Source organism: Garra rufa, chromosome 14 (genome assembly GCF_049309525.1).
Source record: "Garra rufa chromosome 14, GarRuf1.0, whole genome shotgun sequence".
NCBI lineage: Eukaryota > Metazoa > Chordata > Actinopteri > Cypriniformes > Cyprinidae > Garra > Garra rufa.
Window position 1 is genome coordinate 40,671,857 of NC_133374.1, and position 22,010 is coordinate 40,693,866.

The 22,010-nt window shown below is 38.9% G+C and overlaps 1 protein-coding gene across 1 annotated transcript in view; it reads right to left on the minus strand.

Annotated features, from left to right (window-relative positions):
* Positions 1-1,059: 1,059 nt before the first annotated feature.
* Positions 1,060-22,010, minus strand: part of tgfb1a (transforming growth factor, beta 1a) — a 29,602-nt gene continuing 8,651 nt past the window's right edge. Inside the window, exons 2-7 of the mRNA XM_073817739.1 lie at positions 16,090-16,353; positions 14,121-14,207; positions 13,867-14,014; positions 11,721-11,871; positions 3,096-3,206; positions 1,060-2,830 (exon numbers count right to left, since the gene is read on the minus strand). Of these exons, the coding sequence (XP_073673840.1) occupies positions 2,783-2,830; positions 3,096-3,206; positions 11,721-11,871; positions 13,867-14,014; positions 14,121-14,207; positions 16,090-16,353 (809 nt within the window). The 3' untranslated portion in view covers positions 1,060-2,782. The remainder of the gene's footprint in view (positions 2,831-3,095; positions 3,207-11,720; positions 11,872-13,866; positions 14,015-14,120; positions 14,208-16,089; positions 16,354-22,010) is intronic.

Sequence of the window (22,010 nt, forward strand, 5' to 3'; positions counted from 1 at the left end):
GCACGTAAGTCTGAAGTAGTGAATTAAGGTAAAGGGGTGCAGAGCCAGTGGTGGTTTTGTAGGCAAACATTAATGCCTTGAATTTTATGCGAGCAGCTATTGGTAGCATGTGCAAACTGATGAAGAGAGGTGTGACGTGTGTTTTTTTTTTCAGCTCATCAAAAATTAATCTTGCAGCCGCATTCTGGATCAATTGTAAAGGTTTCATAGAACTGACTATAAGACCTACCAAAAGAGCATTACAATAGTCCAGCCTATAAACAAGATCAAGGAGATATGGTATTAGAAACACAAGCGTGAGTAAATGATGACTTAATTTAGGGTTTTTATGTAAACCATTCCTTTAAGCTATTGAACGTCAGTGGGTGGCGCATATGGCGCACCACTATTTAGGCTATGAAACTTTTATGATGTATTAATGGTACAAAGATCTCTTTGTAGCATTACCATTTGTACCAAATTTGATTTGTCGTGTCATGACTCTTTTAAAACATTACACAGTATGGGCTGGTTTTACAGAGAGGGCTTAGACTAAGCCAGGATTAGACCATAGTTCAATTAGGACATTAGAGTAATTTTTATAAACATGTCTTAGGAAAAAACATTACCGCTGTACATTCTGAGACAAAACAAGGGCACTGACATATTTCAAGATCAATCAGTGCAAGTTTCTTTCAATTAAAACAGCTCAGACTTACATTTTAGTCTGGGACTAGTCTGTGAAACCAGGGGAATATTTTATGTATAATTATATGTATATTTGTAAAGTACAGTTATTTGTAAAATACAATTTGCCGTAGAAAAGGAGCTGTAACTCCATCTACAGTAGGCCTACTTGTATTAAACACTCATTTATACAGTTTATGTAGACTTCTAAACTACTTTAAACTACTTTCACTTTTTGTAAAACTACTTTGCAGAGGATAAATGTGGAAATGTTCTATAAAAAGTTATACAAACAAAAGCGTTCGTTTACAAATGTTAAAACAAAATGTTACAACACCACCTAGTTAACTTCTGGACAGGAATTTGCACATAACAATCTGTCTTTCCGTTAGATATTGTGGGCTGAATTGTGAGTTTTGTTTATTGAAACAATTTATGTGTCACAATGGCAAAAGTAAGTGCAAAAAATGAAATGTAATTATATAATAAAATTAAACACTGCACGAATGTAAAATATTTGTCAAATGACTTCAATAGCAATTTAAAACACTTGCAGTTTAAAAACAGTATGTATAAAGGACTGTAGTTTTAACTAGTATTCTTCAGGGAGAGTGACACTGCGTTCATTTTGTGAACAGTGTATTCTCAGCCGTGTTGTCCTTAAACTAACACAGAACACAATTCTCATCAATCAACACAGCGGATGTCAAACAGGGCAGAGAAAAACATAGAGCCTCTATAAATACACACACTAATGTTCCTCATACAGATGTCAGCACGAGGCCAACACAGCTGAACACCGCACAACAAACATACACACATAAGATAACGGAAATACATCACTTGTACAAACATGGGTGAAATTTCACCTCAAAACCAGCAGAAAAAAATAGGAAAGTGTATTTTACAAAAAAAATAAAATAAAATAAAAATAACCCTGTTTTTAGAACCAGACTCTTTGCATTATGACACATTCTTATTACAGTAATAAAAAGCGATTTATTACTTAAATAAAATTGAAATGTATATTTACATATCACGTATTTGTTGTACTGTCTTTTCCATTTACTGTAAAAATAATAATAATAATAATAATAATTAACTATATCCATTACAAATTGGCCAAGGAAATCACACAAAGCAAACAATCATAATGGTCCTTAAAATAAGATCCACCTTCATTGTGTGAAATAATTTTATTTCATAAATATGAAATGTGTCCCAGACATGTTTTGCTGAGATTGACTGATGCATTCCTTTAGCAAAGCTGTAGATATTTTTGAGAACTGAGTACTGATGGACTTGAAGAGGCAAAAATGTTCCTGTGACACTAGGTAGTGTGCAATGTGTAGTTAGGGAGCACATGAAAGCTTTGAAATGTTCATTCGATACTATTCCTCTACTGTTCCTCTTGCTCTTGGTCACTCGGACCCTGTTCACAGGAACACCTATTCAGGTTTCAGAGCGCAGCTGTGCACAACAAAAAAACAAAAAAACAAATATTAAAGCAGTTCATTGACGCATGTTTCAATCCCATTAGCTTTCCTATAAGTATCATACTGTACGTCATGAGTCTTCACCTCCATAGTTTATTGCAAACACTTCTCCTTTATGTGTTTACCTTTAACTGACACATGAAATGTTCCTTTGACATGGTTTTCTTTATCAGTTCAGCACCATTTGAAATCTTCATTGTACATTTGGCACGCAATGCTACGCGGCTGCCTTCATGGTACAATCAAATGACAAACTTAGCAAGCACAATAAATTAATGGGAAATAATAATGTAAATAATCATTTAAAAGAAGATAAAGCATATATGTGGTTTAATATTGAGCTTGTTTTATGAATTGCTTTGAGGAAATGTCTTTGTGTGCTGTTGCAGAGAGGCATTGCTGAGAAAGTTTCTTTTTCCCTCTGTCCTTTTGATGCCGCTTTTGTCCAGCTGTCCTTTCTCCTTTCTCCTGTCCATGTCAGTTGTCTCAGCTCCTGATTTTCCTTCCCACTGAGACTTTATGTCCATCTCTCTGTGTGTTTGCTCACTTATTGTCCAGAGAGAGACAGAGCCATGGAGTACTTTCTGAAGATAACATAACGTTTTGCAGTCAGATGAACTCTAACTGCACTTGCAGCTCCTCACCACCATGTTGGACAACTGCTCCACCTGAAAACAGAGCCAAGACAAAATGACTCATTCACATTAATGGATTCAAGCGAAAATGGCCATTTTAAAAGACTGGAGAGATACAGACATTTTTCTGTGCATAACATGAAGTAAACTTCTTTGTTATATAACAGATATACCAAATTGTTCTCACGCCAAAGAACACACTGTTTTTGCCTTTCCTGCTTTTATACAGCAATTCTGGTATATCTGTCATATGCATGATGTCGAGAAGCTATTAAAATAGTCAAAAAGAGGCATTTACCTTGTGTTGTCTTCCCACATAGTAGAGAATTGGCAAAGGGTCGAGGGCTGCAGGTGCGCAGCATGGCTGAGCCGATGCACCAGGGTTGTGGTGTTTGTACAAGGCTAATATCTGTGAGAAACAAATACACATACCAATTGATACTGCAGTAAAACAGAGAAGCAGTGCATGTCTTATAATATTTTACAAATTGTTTAATTTATTATTGTAAAGTAAGTGCTTAAATTCAGACTGCCGAGAGGATTGTTGGTGCTTCCCGGCCCACCCTCCAAGAACTGTATACATCCAGAGTGAGAAAAAGAGCTCAGAAAATCACTCAGTACCTCCACATCCATGCCATCCCCTCCTTGAACTTTTACCATCTGGCCGGCGCTACAGAGCCCCAAATATCAGGACAACCAGGCACAAGAACAGTTTTTCCCCCCAGTCGATCCACCTTATGAACAATTAAAATGTTCCTCCCATTGTGCAATAAAAATATGCGCAATAATCTGATATTTATTTGCTACCACCTCCACCCTAATTCATCTCTGCATCTTCTATACTATCCTATTCCATTCTATCATGTATAGCACAACTGCACAACTATCTATATTTACATATGTTTATTTTCTTATTCTCATCTTATTTTTATTGTCTCTGTGTACTGGAAGCTAATGACACTGAAACTAATTCCTTGTATGTGCAAGCATACTTGGCAATAAAGCTCTTTCTGATTCTGATTCTACACGGGTGAACTGTGATGTAAACTGCAATGACACCACTAACCTCTGATCAAATAAAGAATAAAGATTGATTTGCACATGATAACGGATGGCTGAAAGTGAATTTATATAAATGAAGAACTGAGAAACCAAAACTCCCTTGATATTTTGACATGCAAGAGGTCACTGTACTATAAAAACATCCTGTAAAGGTCATTGCACACAGAGTCCGAAATGTTCGTGTGCGTTTTTTCCTTTTTTTTGTATCCGTCCGTTTTTGGAATCCTTACATATCAAAATGCTTGCTACGGATGCAAAAAAAAAAATTGAATCTGATCCGAACTTTTTTATGACAGACGAATGTTTCGGAGGCAGTGTGCAAACATGATTGACACAACATGAGGTTGTATTTATGTTTTAACACGTGAACATTTCAGACAAAAATTTCGGACTCAATGTGCAATGACCTTAAGTTTCAGAACTCTAAGAAGGTCTCTGCACAGAGCCCGAAATTTTCATATCCGTTTTTTCGTAGTCGTTATCCTAAAAATGTGTCACGCACAGAAACCTTGCACACTGAGTGAGATGTGTATTAATTAATTCGTTGCAAAAAAAAATCATAAAACAGCACTAAATGGAGTCTTCAAGCAGTAAGAATTATTATTTTTTTGTCTTCTCACTTTTTAAAGAGAGAAAAAGAAAGACAATAGGACTTGTCCACGGATGATTCAAAGTTTGCTTTGGGATGTCAGTGGTTCAGTTTGATGCTTTGCTAGCAATACTAGAGACACATATTAAAAAGAAGACTGCCCGGTTCCGCCAATTTCTGTATTCAGTGTGCAAGGAGTGTGCGAGACGAAGTGGATGAACTTGACAATCGCCATTCTGGATTTTGGCGCTCGCTTATACAGTGCGAATATTAAAATACATTCATAATAATGTTTCTTATAAAGCACAGGTCTTCAACCCTATTCCCAGGGACCCACTACACTGAAGAGATTAGGTACATCTCTAATCAAACACACCTGAAGCGCCAATTAAACTCCTCAAGATTGCTTGAAAATTGCAGGCAGGTGTGATGAAGCCGGTTGGAAATAAACTTTCCAGGAGAGTGGGTCCCCAGGAGCAGGGTTGAAGCCCTGTTACTATTTATTCATAAGCCTTTACTATGTAGTGACCAAAATAACATTCATAATGGCAAAATTGGCTCAAATTAGCATCCCATAGATTCCAGCTCTGCACACTGTTGGCGTTCTCTCAAACAACTTCATGGAATGCATCTTAACAGTATTTGCTTTTCCTGGTTCAACTTACCCAACTGTATGTTCATGTACAAAAATAATTTTAAAGATTTACGAAAGCTTGTATGTATATATATATATAGAATTCATGACATGCCTGACATTAGGAAACCAGTTGTATTCAAAGCCAATAGTATATCATGGGATGTTACTTTCCCACTTTAACTCTTAAAATAATATAAAGAGTTTCTCTAGATCATCAAAATCTTCATCAGTCATCAGAAATACACATCACTCATCTGACATGCTACAGTATGTTGATTTGGCAAAAGACTGTACTTGTCAGGATATCACCCCAGTCAGCTACACAAGACACACCCTCTGGAGAACCACCCACTCGTTCCAGATCACCTGACTTCTAATTGCACTCACCTGATTCCACTTACCACACCCTTTATATACCCAGCACTTGCATTCACTCATCGTCTGGTCTACCGATCACACCCCTAGTTCCTGCTGGTTCTCCGTAGCTCATGGACTCTGTTTCTCTCATCTGGTTCCGCGGATATTTCCACCTGTACACAAGGACTGTTCAGATAAGCTCACGTTTCATTCCCACCAACCATATTGCTGTTTGCTACTTACCTGCTGTTCAAATAAACTTACCTCTTTTATATTATACTTACCTCCGTCTCTGCCTTCGTCTGTGTGTGACAGAAGACCAGACCAACACAAAATGAGCACCGAAGAAACCACTGCACCGAACCCCGCACCCAACCTTCTCACCGAACTCGTCCATGCTTTCAAGGCGGCACTTACGCCACCTTCGCCGCCATCTGCCTCAGGAAGTCCCATGGCCGTACCAAACACATTCGCTGGAGAGGCGGCTGAGTGCAGCGGTTTTTTGCTACAAGTCGAACTATACATCCGGATGCAACCACATCAATTCACTTCAGAGGATTCCAAGGTAGCCTTTTTGATCTCCCTTCTCTCTGGTAAAGCTTTACAATGGGCGAAAGCCATATGGAATGCCAATAGCCCCATTATTCATTCATATGAACAATTTACCAGTCATTTCTCTGAGGTTTTCAGCACAACCACCAGTGTACTCACCGTTTCTGATCAACTGTTCCGGTTACAACAAGGCTCTTCTTCGGTGCAAGAATACACTCTCCACTTCCGGACGCTGGCGGCGGCTAGCGGCTGGAACGAGATCGCCCTGCTGGGTGCCTACAGGCAAGGTCTTCAACCAGACATTCGTGCTGCTATGGCGCTGTATGATGATTCCATCGGTCTGGAGACCTTTCTACAACGAGCTAATCGGATATCCCAGCGACTAGCCGCCTGCCAGCCATCACTAACCGCTCCTCAGCCCGCTTCGGTGGCAGCTTGCACTCCAGTACCAGAACCTATGATCATCGATTCTACCAAATTATCTCGGCTGGAACGTCAACGCCGCATCACTTCCGGACTTTGTCTATATTGTGGCAAACCTGGTCATATCCTGCGCACCTGTCCAGTCCGACCCCCACGTCCCGTGGTGAGTACCATACAAACTGATATTGAAACCGCCAAGTTAACGCTGATTCCTGTAACAATTCATACTGCTGAACATTCCTTCTGTCTGTCTGCTCTGATCGACTCAGGCGCCTCCGGAAATTTCATCTCACAAGACTGTCTAGATCGCCTGCAACTACCTCGCCTACGTCATCATCCTGAATATGCTGTAAAGACTATACAGGGAAAACCATTAGGACGTGGGCGGATTCGTCACTCTTCACCTGTAATCACTCTGCAAGTCGGTCTGTTTCATCGCGAAAGGATTAAACTTCTGGTACTGGAGAACTCCACCGTGGATATCATCCTCGGACGTCCCTGGCTCCACTCTCATCATCCTGAACTCCGCTGGGATCCGTGTGACATCATCAGCTGGAGTAAGCATTGCCTTAAGAACTGTATGTCAGAAGAACTGCCATCTACTCCTGTCCCCTTGTCTCTAGCTTCTACTCGTGTCGAGAGTCCGGACGTTACGACCTCGATTGAAATCCCAGCGGAGTACATCGACTTCGAGGATGTTTTCAGCAAGCAAGCTGCCACCCACCTACCTCCACATCGGCCATGGGACTGTGCTATCGATCTGCTACCTGGTGCTCAACTACCCAAGGGACGGGTATACCCCCTGTCCAACCCGGAGCGCCAGGCGATGGAGGAGTATATCCAGGAGGCTCTCGCACAGGGATTCATTCGACCATCGACCTCACCAGCCGCTTCCAGCTTCTTCTTCGTGGGTAAGAAGGATGGAGGTCTCCGTCCCTGTATTGATTACCGTCAAATTAACTCTCAAATAATTCAACAACCTTACCCACTTCCACTCGTGCCTGCCACCCTCGAAGAACTACGTGGAGCTCGTATCTTCTCCAAACTGGACCTGCGGAGTGCATACAACCTCGTTCGTATTCGTGAGGGAGACGAGTGGAAGACGGCCTTCATAACACCCAATGGCCACTATGAGTACCTCGTTATGCCCTATGGTTTGTCCATCAGTCCCTCCGTCTTCCAAACGTTTATGAACGAGGTGTTCCGGGAATTTCTACATCAGTTCGTAGTTGTCTATATTGATGACATTTTGATTTATTCCCGGAACCAGGCCGAACATCGCCAGCACGTCCGTCAGGTCCTACAAGTCCTACGTCAACACCATCTTTTCCTGAAGTTGGAGAAGTGCGAGTTCCACAAAACTGCTGTGCAGTTCTTGGGTTATAACATCAGCCCCGAGGGTGTGCAGATGGATTGCAATAAGGTTCTCGCCATCCAGGACTGGCCGCAGCCCAGGACCATCAAGGAACTGCAGAAGTTTCTCGGATTCTCCAACTTCTACCGTCGATTCATCAAGGATTACAGTTCCATCACTGCACCCCTGACCTCCCTCCTTCGAGGCCAACCCAAACATCTCGACTGGAACACCTCGGCCCACGAAGCATTCCAGCAACTAAAGAAGATCTTCAGCACTGCTCCTCTCCTACGTCATCCTGATCCTGAGCTTCCCTTCGTAGTCGAGGTTGATGCATCTACCATCGGCGTCGGAGCAGTGCTGTCACAAGCGGCTGGTGACTCCAATCTCCTCCATCCCTGTGCCTATTTCTCGAAGAAGTTATCCCCGGCGGAGCAGAATTACGACGTAGGCAACCGCGAGCTGCTAGCCATCAAGCTCGCCTTGGAGGAGTGGCGCCACTGGCTGGAAGGGGCTAAACATCCTTTTATGATCATCACAGACCACAAGAACCTGCAATACCTTCGTGAAGCAAAACGTCTCAACCCAAGACAAGCCAGGTGGGCTCTGTTCTTCACCCGATTCCAGTTCAAAATTACCTATCGACCTGGGTCTAAGAACATACCAGCAGATGCTCTATCCCGTCAATTCTCCAACGACTCAGTTCCCGAAACAGAGCCCATCCTTTCACCCGATCTGATCGTTAGCCCCATCCAGTGGGATATCGACACCTGGATCCAAGAAGCCACCCTCCAAGAGCCTGCTCCGCCGGAGTGTCCAGAAGGAAAGATCTACGTCCCTAGCTCCCAACGTCAACACCTTCTGGACACTGTCCACCAATCTCCGGGCTCTGGACACCCAGGTAGCAGAAGGACCCTCTCGCTCATTCAATCTCGATACTGGTGGTCCAGTATGACCCGGGATGTCATCAGGTACGTCCAAGGTTGCTCAGTCTGTGCCACTACTAACTCTCCTCGTCATCTGCCTTCAGGAAAACTGGTGCCACTCCCAGTCCCACAGCGGCCCTGGTCCCACCTCGGGGTAGATTTCGTAACGGACCTCCCGAACTCAGACGGCAACACCTGTGTACTCGTCATTGTGGATCGATTCTCCAAGGCTTGTAAACTGCTGCCTCTACCGGGTCTTCCTACGGCTATGGAAACTGCGGAACTCCTCTTCCAACAAGTCTTCCGACACTTCGGTCTCCCCGAAGAGATTGTGTCAGACCGGGGTCCGCAATTCATTTCTCATGTCTGGAAAGCATTCTTCAAATCACTCGGAATCTCTGTTCATCTCTCCTCAGGGTACCACCCACAAACCAACGGCCAGACTGAGAGGAAGATCCAGGAACTTGGACGTTACCTCCGGGCATACTGTTCTGAAGACCAACACAGCTGGAGCAGGTTCCTCCCGTGGGCCGAGTACGCACAGAATTCTCTACGCCAGGACACCACCGGACTAACACCCTTTCAGTGCGTGCTCGGTTTTCAGCCACCGCTGTTTCCCTGGACGGAGGAACCCACGAATGTTCCAGCTGTGGACTACTGGTTTCGAGAGAGCGAGAGAGTGTGGGACTCAGCTCACCGTCACATCCAAAGAGCCATCAGACGCCATAAGGACTTTGCCGATGCTCGTAGGAGAGCAACTCCATTGTACCACCCTGGAGATAAGGTATGGCTCTCCACGAAGGACATCCGGCTAAAGCTACCTTGTCGCAAGCTGAGTCCCCGCTATATTGGTCCATTCGAGATCCTGAGGCAGATCAACGAAGTGACATATCAGCTCCAGCTCCCACCCAGGTACAGAATTCATCCCACCTTTCACGTGTCCCTTCTAAAACCCTTTTTCCCTTCTGCCACAGAGTCCACGGGAGCTGGAGCTGAACCCCCTCCTCCTGAAATCTTGGATCAGCCATCTGTCTACGCGGTTCGTGAGATCCTGGATTCCCGACGTCGAGGCAGACACCTGGAATACCTGATCGACTGGGAGGGGTATGGACCGGAAGAACGATCCTGGGTGGCCAGAGACGACGTCCTAGATCCCCAACTCCTAGCTGACTTTCATCAGAGCCACCCAGACTGTCCTGCCCCTCGCGGTCGTGGTCGCCCTCGACGTCGGATTAGGGCGTCGGGAGCCGCCCCTGGAGGAGGGGGTAATGTCAGGATATCACCCCAGTCAGCTACACAAGACACACCCTCTGGAGAACCACCCACTCGTTCCAGATCACCTGACTTCTAATTGCACTCACCTGATTCCACTTACCACACCCTTTATATACCCAGCACTTGCATTCACTCATCGTCTGGTCTACCGATCACACCCCTAGTTCCTGCTGGTTCTCCGTAGCTCATGGACTCTGTTTCTCTCATCTGGTTCCGCGGATATTTCCACCTGTACACAAGGACTGTTCAGATAAGCTCACGTTTCATTCCCACCAACCATATTGCTGTTTGCTACTTACCTGCTGTTCAAATAAACTTACCTCTTTTATATTATACTTACCTCCGTCTCTGCCTTCGTCTGTGTGTGACAGAACTCAGTTCAGGATGTGTATGGCAGCATATTATAGGCTTTCTGAAGGCAAACTGTGTATCTATTTAATGTTGAAATAATGGTTTGTGTTTTGTCAACCCTATTATTTATGTATTGTTGTTACACTTATCTTGCTGTCTTCCCTTCTAAGTACCTCTCATGTCCATCTGGCTACTATCTGCATTGAACTAATAAATAAACTGAAATTGCTGCAAAGAAGATCTATCTATCTAGTTCTGAAGAAATAACTTCACAAGGGTGAAATGCACTGCAAAAATGCTTTTCTTTCTTATATTTTTGCCTTGTTTTCAGCCAAAATATCTAAAAAGATATTTAGAGGAGCAAAACTATTGTCTTGTTTTCAGAAAAAAATAAGTCAAAATGAAATGAGTTTTTGCTTAGAACAAGCAAAATAATCTGCCAATGGGGTAAGCAAAAAAAAAATCTTATTTCAAACAGAAAACAAGATTATTTTTTTTACCCCATGACTTTTTTTTCTGAAAACAAGAAAATAATTTTTACTAATTTCAAAAATCCTTCTTGATTTAAGAATGTTTAGATATTTTGGCTGGAAACAAGACAACAAATCTAAGTAAGAAAAGCATTTTTTTTCAGTGTGATGACAGGATTTCATTTTTTTTCTCCAGTCATTTAAGAACATAAAAGCAGCCAGGATCCTCAGGTATGGTCTGTTTTACATCTTGTAGAGACAAGCAGCTAAATTCTTAAAACTGCTGAAATCTGAAGCTAGCATAGGTAGAACTCAAAACGTCAAAAAGAAAGAACATCACTGTTATAAATGTAAGATATAATGACATAAAATGTATGGTATTTCAGCCCTTGGGGTAACTAGTCATTCAAAACTCTTTTTTTCCCTCTACATTGCCAACTTTTACACTCTTGTCTTCTCTAACCTCCTCAAATGCCCCTCTGGATACTACTGTACCTGAGCATTGAAAATGTACTACCAAACTGCACACATGCAGCCACAGGCTCAACATTGCGTGTTTATCATAGATCCCAACGCAAAGAAATCTGTCATCAGTATCTTTGCTTTAAAAATGTCACGAACCAACCAGAGCAACAAAATAGTGGAAGCAGGAAAACTAAATGTACTGGTCTTTTATGCAACCCAAATCATGTGAAAAATCTATTAGGTAACTGATACGACATAATATGTTCTGGTGTATTTTCAAAGTGTTTCTGTGCATGATTTTAGGCAAATATTGGCACAAGCTTTTGCACACATCACAGAAGATCCTGCTTTATGCTCTGAGAAACTGTAACTTTTGTTACACGCTCACTGGCAAAGTACATACTTTGGAAACATGTGTAAGCTTCACTGGTCAAATGGGACGGGAGTGAAACAACACCCTACCTGAGAGTATTTGTTCTCAGCGTTCCAGATGTAGGTACAGGAGCCCATGCAGTAGTTGGCAAAGTATCCCTTGGGCTTGTGGATCCACTTCCAACCCAGATCTTTCCGAAAGTCAATGAAAAGCTTCCGCATACAGCAGGTCTCGGTTTTTCTGCCGGAGAATATTGAGGAGGGAGTCTGATTAACTTTTTGTGTGTTCAGTGGTGCCTACTTACATTACATTTTTACGCCTTATAATTAGAGATAATTGACGATGGGATGTTGAATTATTGAATTACAGTTGCCAGCTCGAATTTTCATGTACAATTTTATCTATCGACTTTTTTTTCTAGTTATTTTTTGTTTCCTGATTTATTTCTGTGTGGCAGTCAACAATGTGTGAAGTGCTGTAAAAAATGTCAAAAAGTCCATCTTAGCAAGTTTTTACTTAAAGGCAGCCAGTTGTGTCTTTGGTGAACATAAATAGTTGGTAAAGTAATCAATTGCTTGTCAGTATATTCGATTGGTGAATTTGTTCTTAAAGTGACAGCAGCCTAACAAGTCTGATTAACTTTTTGTGTTTTCAGTGGTGCCTACTTACATTACATTTTTAAGCCTTATAGATAGAGATAATTGACGATGGGATGTTGAATTATTGAATTACAGTTGTCTGCTGGAATTTCCATGCATACTTTTATCTATAGACTTTTTTCTGGTTCTTTTTTTTCCTGATTTATTTCTGTGTGGCAGTCAACCAAATGTGTGAAGTGCTGTAAAAAATGTCAAAAAGTCTATCTTAGCAAGTTTTTACACTGCAAAAAATGCTTTTCTTACTTAGATTTTTTGTCTTGTTTCCAGCCAAATATTTAAAAATTCTTAAATCATGAAGGATTTTCTAGACGAGTAAAAATTATTGCCTTGTTTTCAGAAAAAAAAAACAAGTCAACATTAAGTGTTTTCTGTTTGAAATAAGATTTTTTTTGCTTACCCCACTGGCAGATTATTTTGCTTGTTCCAAGCAAAAACTCACTTAAACAAGAAAATAATTTTTCGAAGTAAGTAATCTAAGTAAGAAAAGCATTTTCTTCATCAGTGTACTTAAAGGCAGCCAGTTGTGTTTTTGGTGAACATACACTGCCCTCCAAAAGTTTGGAAACACCCCTGGCAAAGTGTGGTTTTGGACAATATCAGCATAAATCCTTATAATTTTTTGGTGCAAACTTTCGAGCTGTGCAAATCCTATTTAGATAGGAAACAGTCAGCTGGCATCATGTCTGTCCTGGAATGTCCTCCCCAATCACCCGACCTCAACCCAATTGAGCTACTATGGAAGGAACTGGGCCGTGATGTTCGTAAGAAGTGTTCAACCAGTGTGAATCATCTTTGGGCAATCCTACAGGAGGCTTGGAGTAATATATCAAGTCAATGTTTGAATAAACGGACAGCACGGATGCCCAGATTGTGCTGATCTGTAATAGCTGCTAAGGGTGGATATTTTGATGAATTGATGAAAATGTAAGTTTTTCCATGTATAAAATGTTTATGTAATAAAATATGTTTTCATAGTTTGTGTTGTCCCTTATCAGTGCAACATTATCACAAATTAAAAAGGATTCATGCCAATATTGTCCAAAACCCCACTTTTCTAGGGCGTTTCCTTTTAAGTAGTTGGGAAAGCAATCAATTGTTTGTCAGTATATTAGATTGGTGCATTTGGTCTTAAAGTGACAGCAGCCTAATAAACCTGCTATCTCATTCATTAAACGTGTTTCACAGAATAACTTGATGTATCACATTATTCAATTTCTCTATAGTAGGCTATTATGTTTAGTAGGCTAAATTGATTGTTACATTTGTATGGTATTGTTGTGCTATTGCTTGTAATTGTCTTCTTTTTTATTGTATTACTGACTGTTTCAACTCACTGTTGTTTGGTGAGAAGAAACTGCTCTAAGACAACAAATTAAGCGGTTGGGGGTCATTTTGATTTAAGTTTTGCTTAGGACCCCTAAAAGCCTAAGACCAGTACTTCCAGAATCAGGAACTTAACAATGCTGCAATATAAATGATACTCAATTTTGGTCTTCATGAGAAGAGTATAAATATTTGTTATTTGTACTCCTATATCTATAAGCAACACATAAAAGGTGATAGAGAGTCTACGTACTCATCACAAGTTTCATCAGTGCCAACAGCTCGTTTCCTGCGGGCGGATGCAAGGGAGTTGCCATTAGAAGGCAAAGATAAAGCCAAAATATAAGGCTTCGCCATCATCTCTGCCAAACCAGCAGTGTCACCTCTCTGCTTGTCTAGTCCTGAAAATACACACATACAGTACAAAGATTATATCAAAGATTATATCCGTTTGGATTCTTTTGGTATACACTTCCAGTGCTAGGTTTCAGATTGAGATTATCATACCTGATATAGTGAAGAGGAACTTATCAGCACTCTGCTGGTCTGCCTTACAGCCACAGTATAACCTCAGCTCTAAACTTTCTTCCTCTTCTGTTGAACACACACACAAACACACACACACACATACATGTATTTGGGTTTTGCAGGACTCTACTGTATACGCCATTTAACACATGCTCTAACATCAAAGAAGGACATAGAAATTGGTCACATACTAGAAGTTTAGCTTAGTGTAGCTTTCCAAATGTTTGGTACACTTCTGTGAATAGTGTCTATATTTAAACCGTGGTATTTTTAGTAAGACTGTAGTCACATTTAAATTCATAACTGTGGATTGTAATGATTAAATTCAATTTACTTATGACTTATTTAGATTCTGTATATATATATATATATGGAATTTTTCTGTTTTTGAACTTTCTCACCTTTAGACATGACAGTAGGAGAACAGAAAGGAAATGATTAGTCTCAGTCTCAGACGTCAGAAAGCCCACACTCTGTTAGCTAACTGTCTGATGCATACGAAACACTAAATTGCAGACGATTTCTCAATGTCTAAATCTAATTGGCTGACTATTACAGGATTTCAAAGAGACTAGTGTGCATCTGTTTTAACAGTCTGCAGAGAAACAAAGCTGTGTTTCAGAACAGTCTTCCGAAAGACACGTTCCAGAACTGCAATAATATTTCTGAGGAGCAACTTAAAAACATGCCTTATAGTATTTTTAACCACTTCATGCTTTTTGAACATAGACATGAAAATGCACTATCCAAACTTAAACGGTTGTAATTCATGGACGGTTGGTCTCTTTTTAAAGAAGAGTATTGGGGAAGTGAAAAGAAAACACAAAATATTACATATACATATATTTCTATAATGTAAATATCATAAAAAAAATTTAGGCACTATGCCAAAAATAGCCGCTGAATGAAACCTAAACTCCACTGATGTTTTAATGTATTTTCCTGACGCAAATGTATACATTTCTGTCACAATATTATTCATTTAAATAAAATTATTTAAATAAATAAATACATAAACCACAAAATGTAAAACACTGAGATTCAGACCTTTCCAACAATATAACTATAAATTGTAATGATTAAAAAAAGTTTTGATTATACAATTTTGTAGCAAATTTTGTAATATGAAGCTTGAAACCACCCACTAGGGAGAGGAGCCCACTAAAAAGATTTTCATGCTAACGCAAAATCCAGTTTCAAAATAGTTTGCACAGGATGAATTTTGAGAGTTTAATCTTTCAAATGGCAAGTAATTACTAAAATATGTAATGAGGAAAAGGCAATAAAAAAGAGAGCAAAAAATGTTGTCATAATTATAGATTTCTTGATAAATCCCACCCACAAATCAAAACATTATAGATAAGATTGTGCTGTTCCTGCAATATTTCTTTTATGCGGTAACAGTACACCTCTGTACAATTTCAAGAATTATTCATGTCAATGCAAAATGGTTTATATCCTCAAGTTTAACACTTAGTGTTATGGATTTCTTCAAATCCCTAATCATATGTATGAGCAATAGTAATAATAATGCTTTAGCAAACACCACTAATAAAACAGATTTGCTCACTTCCCAAACATATATTTGAGTACAAGTAACATTTCATCCAAATTATGGTGCTTACTACAGTTATTACTATATTCACAATATAGCAAAGCCTCTTGTTCATTGTTTAATAAATATAACATGTACCATCATGATTATGATGCTCCTATGTGCACTGTGGTCTGCAAGTTCTTATTCGTTCTCATTTTAGCGCCAATAACAGAATCATGCATTGTTGTCTGAGGTAATGGGTTATCACAAAATTATGTAGACACTCAAGAAAAGGCAGACTGTTTTAACCAAACAGATTATGTGGAAAATCATTTGGGAATACATTCTTATCATCACATTTCAAAAACAGTCATCAGTCGCAATTGGCGTTAGCTGCTGCCATGACCTTACCTGAACCCTGCAGCCAGTCTATCAACGTCTGTTTCACGTCAAACGAGAGCCAGCGATTGGCCAAGTCCTTGGAGACAAAGCGGGTGCCCAGATATCGAGCCTGATCGCCCGTTCCACGATACAGCTCCAGCCTCTGCTCCTGGTCCATTGTAGGATTTTTAATCCGAAGCCGTAACTCAGCTTGAGACAACAGACGATAGTCTGGAATACTCTGTTTCATCTCTGACACGTTAAAAGTCATCTGATGCTTCGTGCCATTCTGAGCTAGAGAGAAAGTGAAAGACAGGAAAGTTCAGGGTTATTTTAAAGCTCAGACAAGAGACCACTCTTTTGTCAGATGAACCATTAAAGCATGGACAAACTAAGTCCTGGATTTGCCAAATATTAATCAAAGCTTTGAAAGGGTTTATTTTCAAGTTTATTTCATTAAGTATACTTAAGTACAGTTCAAGTATATTTTTAAATATACTTTATGTAGTAAGCTCAGTTAACTAGTAGTATACTATTAAGTGTACTATTTCAATTGGCCCAATTTAAAAGTATACATGCAAAGTATAACAGTAATAAACTTTGAGTACACAACTAGTTTACATCTATGTTTTCAGTTTGTACTGCAAGTATACTAAAAGTGATATGTATACTGATAGTTTACTAATTAAATATTTTTTATGCATTTTTAGTACGCTTTGAGGTATAGTCTAAGTAAACTACTACTTTAGTAGTTTTATACTGCATGCATACTCATATGTTTTCTTTAAGTGAACTACTATGTCCCTATTTAGGTATTAATTTGTATATATTTTCTTAGATGAATATTTGAACATACAAAACATCAAAAGAAAGAACAGTATCTGCTTGTAAACACAAATTCCAGCTTCATGCATTCTTTTTTTATATATAAACACTTGAATGTGGGTAAGTTTCATAAATAATAAATATAAATAAGTAAATAAACCACATTTTGAACAAAAAGAATATTCACGATAATCAAACGTAGATGAAGTTGATCAACACCCCAAAGCTTGACAGTCATTATTTCCTCTTCATGGGTCGACATTTTATTCCATAACTTTACACAGTTGTACATATCTATGGTTTTGATGCTGTTTTATGTCTGACGATTGTGTTAGATTACATGTGGAATCATCTATTGTTTCGGTTTCTTCTTCACTTGTGTTTTGGAAAATCTGTACAGAAGATGTGTAATAGCGCTCCTAGCATATAACAATGAAAATACAGATTCTCAGAGCACAAGTAGAGCTCAAATATACTTAGACTTTTTCTAAGTTTAAGTCAAGTATACTTAAATGACATTTTAAGTATATTTCTGAGAAGTATATAAAGCACATATTTCTGAGAAGTACATAAAAATTATACTGAAAGTATACTTTCCTATTTTTTTTTATTTTGTATTTTTTTAAAGAAGTATACTAATAGCACACTTGAATAAACTTCTTTTTTGTAAGGGACCCTTGCTGTATTTTGGCAGTAGCTGTTTAATTTAAAAAGAATGCCATCATTAACCGGTGTTCAGGGTTGCTATAACTGGTTTTGCTGATGTTTAGCATAGGGAGGAGGCCTATGGTGTGGGATGATGAGTTATCTTGGTCTCATTAGGGGCTTTCGCACTGCGTAGTTCTAGGAACTCAGTTCTAGGAACTAGCCAGCTGGGCGGTTCCTAGAGAACCAATTCCCAATTCAATTTTTGTTGTATCTCGTGGGTTTTTCATGATAATGAAGATGGAATAGAAATGCAGAATTTACGTGATTGAAAGAGCATGCAATTCTGACTAAACCTCCTATGACAACTTTGCAGTGTTACATATCATCAAGGCTGAGAAAAGAACACAGCGCTGCAGACAACTGATATCTACATGCCGTTATCACCGTTTTCCATGTTCGTGAGGTAAATATTTTGACATTGCTTTTTAAAAATGCTGGGTAGCCTGTGTTTCGTATACGTATGGCCAATCAGTGTACACTTGCATCACTGATAGTTCCTATAGACCCTACTCTGAAGTAGGAGCTAATTTTGTTCCCCCAAATGAAGTTCCTAGAACTAAATACATTTCTAGTTCCTGCGATGCTAACAGTTTCTTGGGAAGAAATTGTGTTTAGTGTCATGGCAGTATGCAGTGTGTGGTAAGATATTTATTCATCATACAGTGTAGATAGCTTCATTGCCTTATGCTGGAGCTGGTTTCGGGCATGCAAATATTTAAATAAATTAGCACAATAAAGATAATATAATGTAATAGCGATCTCGCAGGCTGACGATAGGACCAACACTACTGTAGCGTATTATTTACTCATCCTCCATGCATCCTAGGTGTATATAACTTCCTTCTTTCAGACGAATGCAATTGGAGTTATATTAAAAATAATCCTGGCACTCCCAAGCTTTAGAACGGCATAGATTGAACAACATAGACAAGTGTTTCTCTACGTCAGTCCTAAACAAGTCGATCCATAATAAAAAAAAGTGCCTCACATGGCTCCGGGGTGGTCAGTAAAAGCCTCCTTTAGCGATCCGATGTGTTTTTGTGAGAAAAATATCCATGTTTAAAACGTAAGAATCACTTCAATCTAGCTTTTGGAGTTGTACACGGAACTTGCTGCTTTGGGAAATCGCGTGGCAGGACTGAAACGGCGTCTAAGCTGTTCGCCAATTGCAACACAGTGGGACTGCTAACCAATCACAACACATTTCATTTTTCGGAAGGCTGGCCTTCATCAAACCCGGAACTAATCGAGCCATTCGTGCCAGGCTGGGGAAAAAGCTATTGTAATAATGTAAATTGTGTGAATAATAATGCGTTTTTTGAACCACCAAGCATGAGAGTATGTTCTAGTGCACCCCCAAAACAAAATAAAGACTGTAAAAGAGTATAATAGGACCCCTTTAAAAGTTAGTCAACAATTTTTTTTTTTTTAACTTTGTACACTCAGTTACACAAAAAATGTAGATTGGTCTAATTTGAATTTGAAAATTAAGATTAATTGCCACTTGGTCTACTGGTAGTTGATTAAACTAGTTCTTTAGACACAGTCTTGATATATTGGCTGTTTATGCAACTGGTCCCAATATTGATAAAACAATGACATGACTAACTTTTTAAGACTAGTCTATGCAGATTTATGCAGAGGAGCACTGTTGGATGCAAAATTTTGAATAATATCAATACACAAATCTGACTTTGAATGCAGACTGGAATCATTTTTTGTTCATTCAACCAGAGGAGACTGAGTCTGGTTCATTACCGCTGTCGCCATGGCTTTTGTTTAGTTGGGGTTTCAAAGACACTTAATATTCAGTAATGCTGCATTATTAATTTGACTCTACTGACACTATTGGATGAGAACGATACTTGAACTAATTTGAGCTGGATGATGACACTATTGTCTTCTGTAGAGTTGATTTATCGCTTAATCATCTGTTTCATAATTGATGATTTTTTTGTTATTGTACTGAATTGAATCACTATTGAACTGCCTCAAGCTGAATAATGACTCTGTTGTCTTCGGTAGAGCTGTTTACTAAAGTCATTTCATAATTAAAGAAGTTTACACAGTTACTGAACTGAAAATTACATTTCTCATTTTCAATTAAGTTTCCTTTTTATCACTGTGAAGCTGCTTTGAAACCATCTGTATTGTATAAAGCACTATAAAAAATATAGGTGACTTGACTAGACTTAAAAGTAGCTTACTTAGGCCCGGTTTCCCAGACAGGGCTTAGACTAAGCCAGGATTAGACCATAGTTCAATTAGGACATTTAAGTAATTTTTATAAACATGCTAATAAAAAAACATTACTGGTGTGCATCTTGAGACAAAATAAAGGCACTGATATATTTTAAAATCAATCAGTGCAATTTTATTTCAGTTGAAACAACTCAGACTTACATTTTAGTCTAGGACTAGGCTTAAGCCTTGTCTGCGAAACCAGGCCTTAGAGTTTAATTTAAATATAATTTTAAATAATCCTAATCCTAACTGTAAGAATCTGATCTATAGCAAACTTTACTATTTACACACACGTCAGATGGAAAACTATAAAACTAAAGGAATCCACACTGTATGAAACATCTATCACTCATCCATGATTAGCAGAGTATATTAAAGCAGTTATCACTGTATTTAGTGTGATTAAATAAAACTTGAGAAGAAGGAATAACTGGATGAGTTATTTAGAGAGCTTGTAGGGATACACTTTAATTAGCTTGGCACTGACTGCAGTATGTAGCTGCTACCGGGGATCAGTTTAACCAGTTGAGTCTTGATACATGAGATCAATACAGCGTTAGTCACACCATCCAGTGTTACATCCAGAGCACTTAAATTTATAGCTTATTAAACAGATCTCTGTTCTTTTTAAACAGGATTGGTCTATGCAGCATCCAGCAGTTATTTATTATAGAATATATACTTTAAATTAATATTTGATGTATATTTATATATTTCTTTTAACCTGTAAAGACACACCCTTTAAGTTGTAATTTCCCAGCTATATATCACATGTTCTGCAGAAAAACCAACAACATCAAATCTAACACAAGAAAATATTTTTTGACATTTAAAGCTTGACATTTAAATGCAATGTTTGTCAGAAAGGGGACTTCCTTTGCTGGAACTCAGTGTCGTGACAGTTTAAAAGGAGATGATGACATGATTGAGATGCATCAGAGGTTGCTGGACATCTGCTGGAGTATGTAGGAGGATGGGTGGAAAATTCTCTGTGGCTAATTCCACTAACCATCCATTCGCACGCAACAACTATCTTTGGTCACACTTTAGATTACTTATTCACTATTAAATAAGAAATTTCCCTAATGTCCTGCTTGTTGATAGTAAGTAAGGTAGTTGTTGTAGTAGTTATGTTTAGGTATGGGATAAGGGATCTAGAATATGGTCATGTATTAATATAAGTTTTATAAGTACTAATAAAAAGCCAGTAGTAATATGCATGCCAACAAGTTAGTAGTAAATAGTGTTCCCTAATCTAAAGTGTTGACCTATGTTCTAAACCTTACCTGGTCTCATGACATAAACATACCTGGGGCACTTTTTCACAAGAGGTGAATTACATACCAAAAAGGACATATCACTGCAGTTTCCAAAAAAATGACCACTATACTCGTAAAAATAAAGGTGCTTCAAAAAGGTTCTTCACAGCGATGCCATAGAAGAACCATTATGGTTCCACAAAGAACCATTCAGTCAAAGGTTCTTTAAAGAAACATGTCTTTCTTACCTTTTTATAATTTATAACCTTCTTTCGCCACAAATAACTTTTGTGAAACAGAAAGATGTTAAAGATGTTTCAGATGTTAAAGGTTCTTTATGGAACCATTTAGACAAAAAAAGGTCCTTCTATGGCATCATAAAGCACCATTATCTTTAAGAGTGTAGAGGCCTTTTATTTCTTTTCATACAAAGTATGGCTTACAGAGTTTGATAAAGCGATTTTTCGCACAATTACTTGAAGAATATTATGTTATGACTTAAAAGAACTGAAAACTGATACTTTTGAATGTTAGCATGACATATCCAACTTCATTTCTATGTGTTTTTAATAGACGGTAGATTTGTTTAGTAGCTCACGCAGTACGGAGAAGTTCTTATGAGGTAAAAAGCTCAGGTTCAGAATCCAGTGTAACAAGTTAGTAGTATGGTTCAAAAAAGAGTCAATCTACATACAAGGACGATTTAAATGGTGTCAAAAAATGTGTTTTTATATAGGTTTTTTTTGCATTTGTTAACACTATCAGATAGGTTTACGGTTGGGTTTGGTGTAGGGCATATTTCCAACATGATAGAGCATTAACTTTTAGCAACAGCCCCTGGATATATGAACTCTGAACTGCCGCAATATGTTCCTGAAGCAACGTAATAAAAACACAGCAATACGTACCAATATC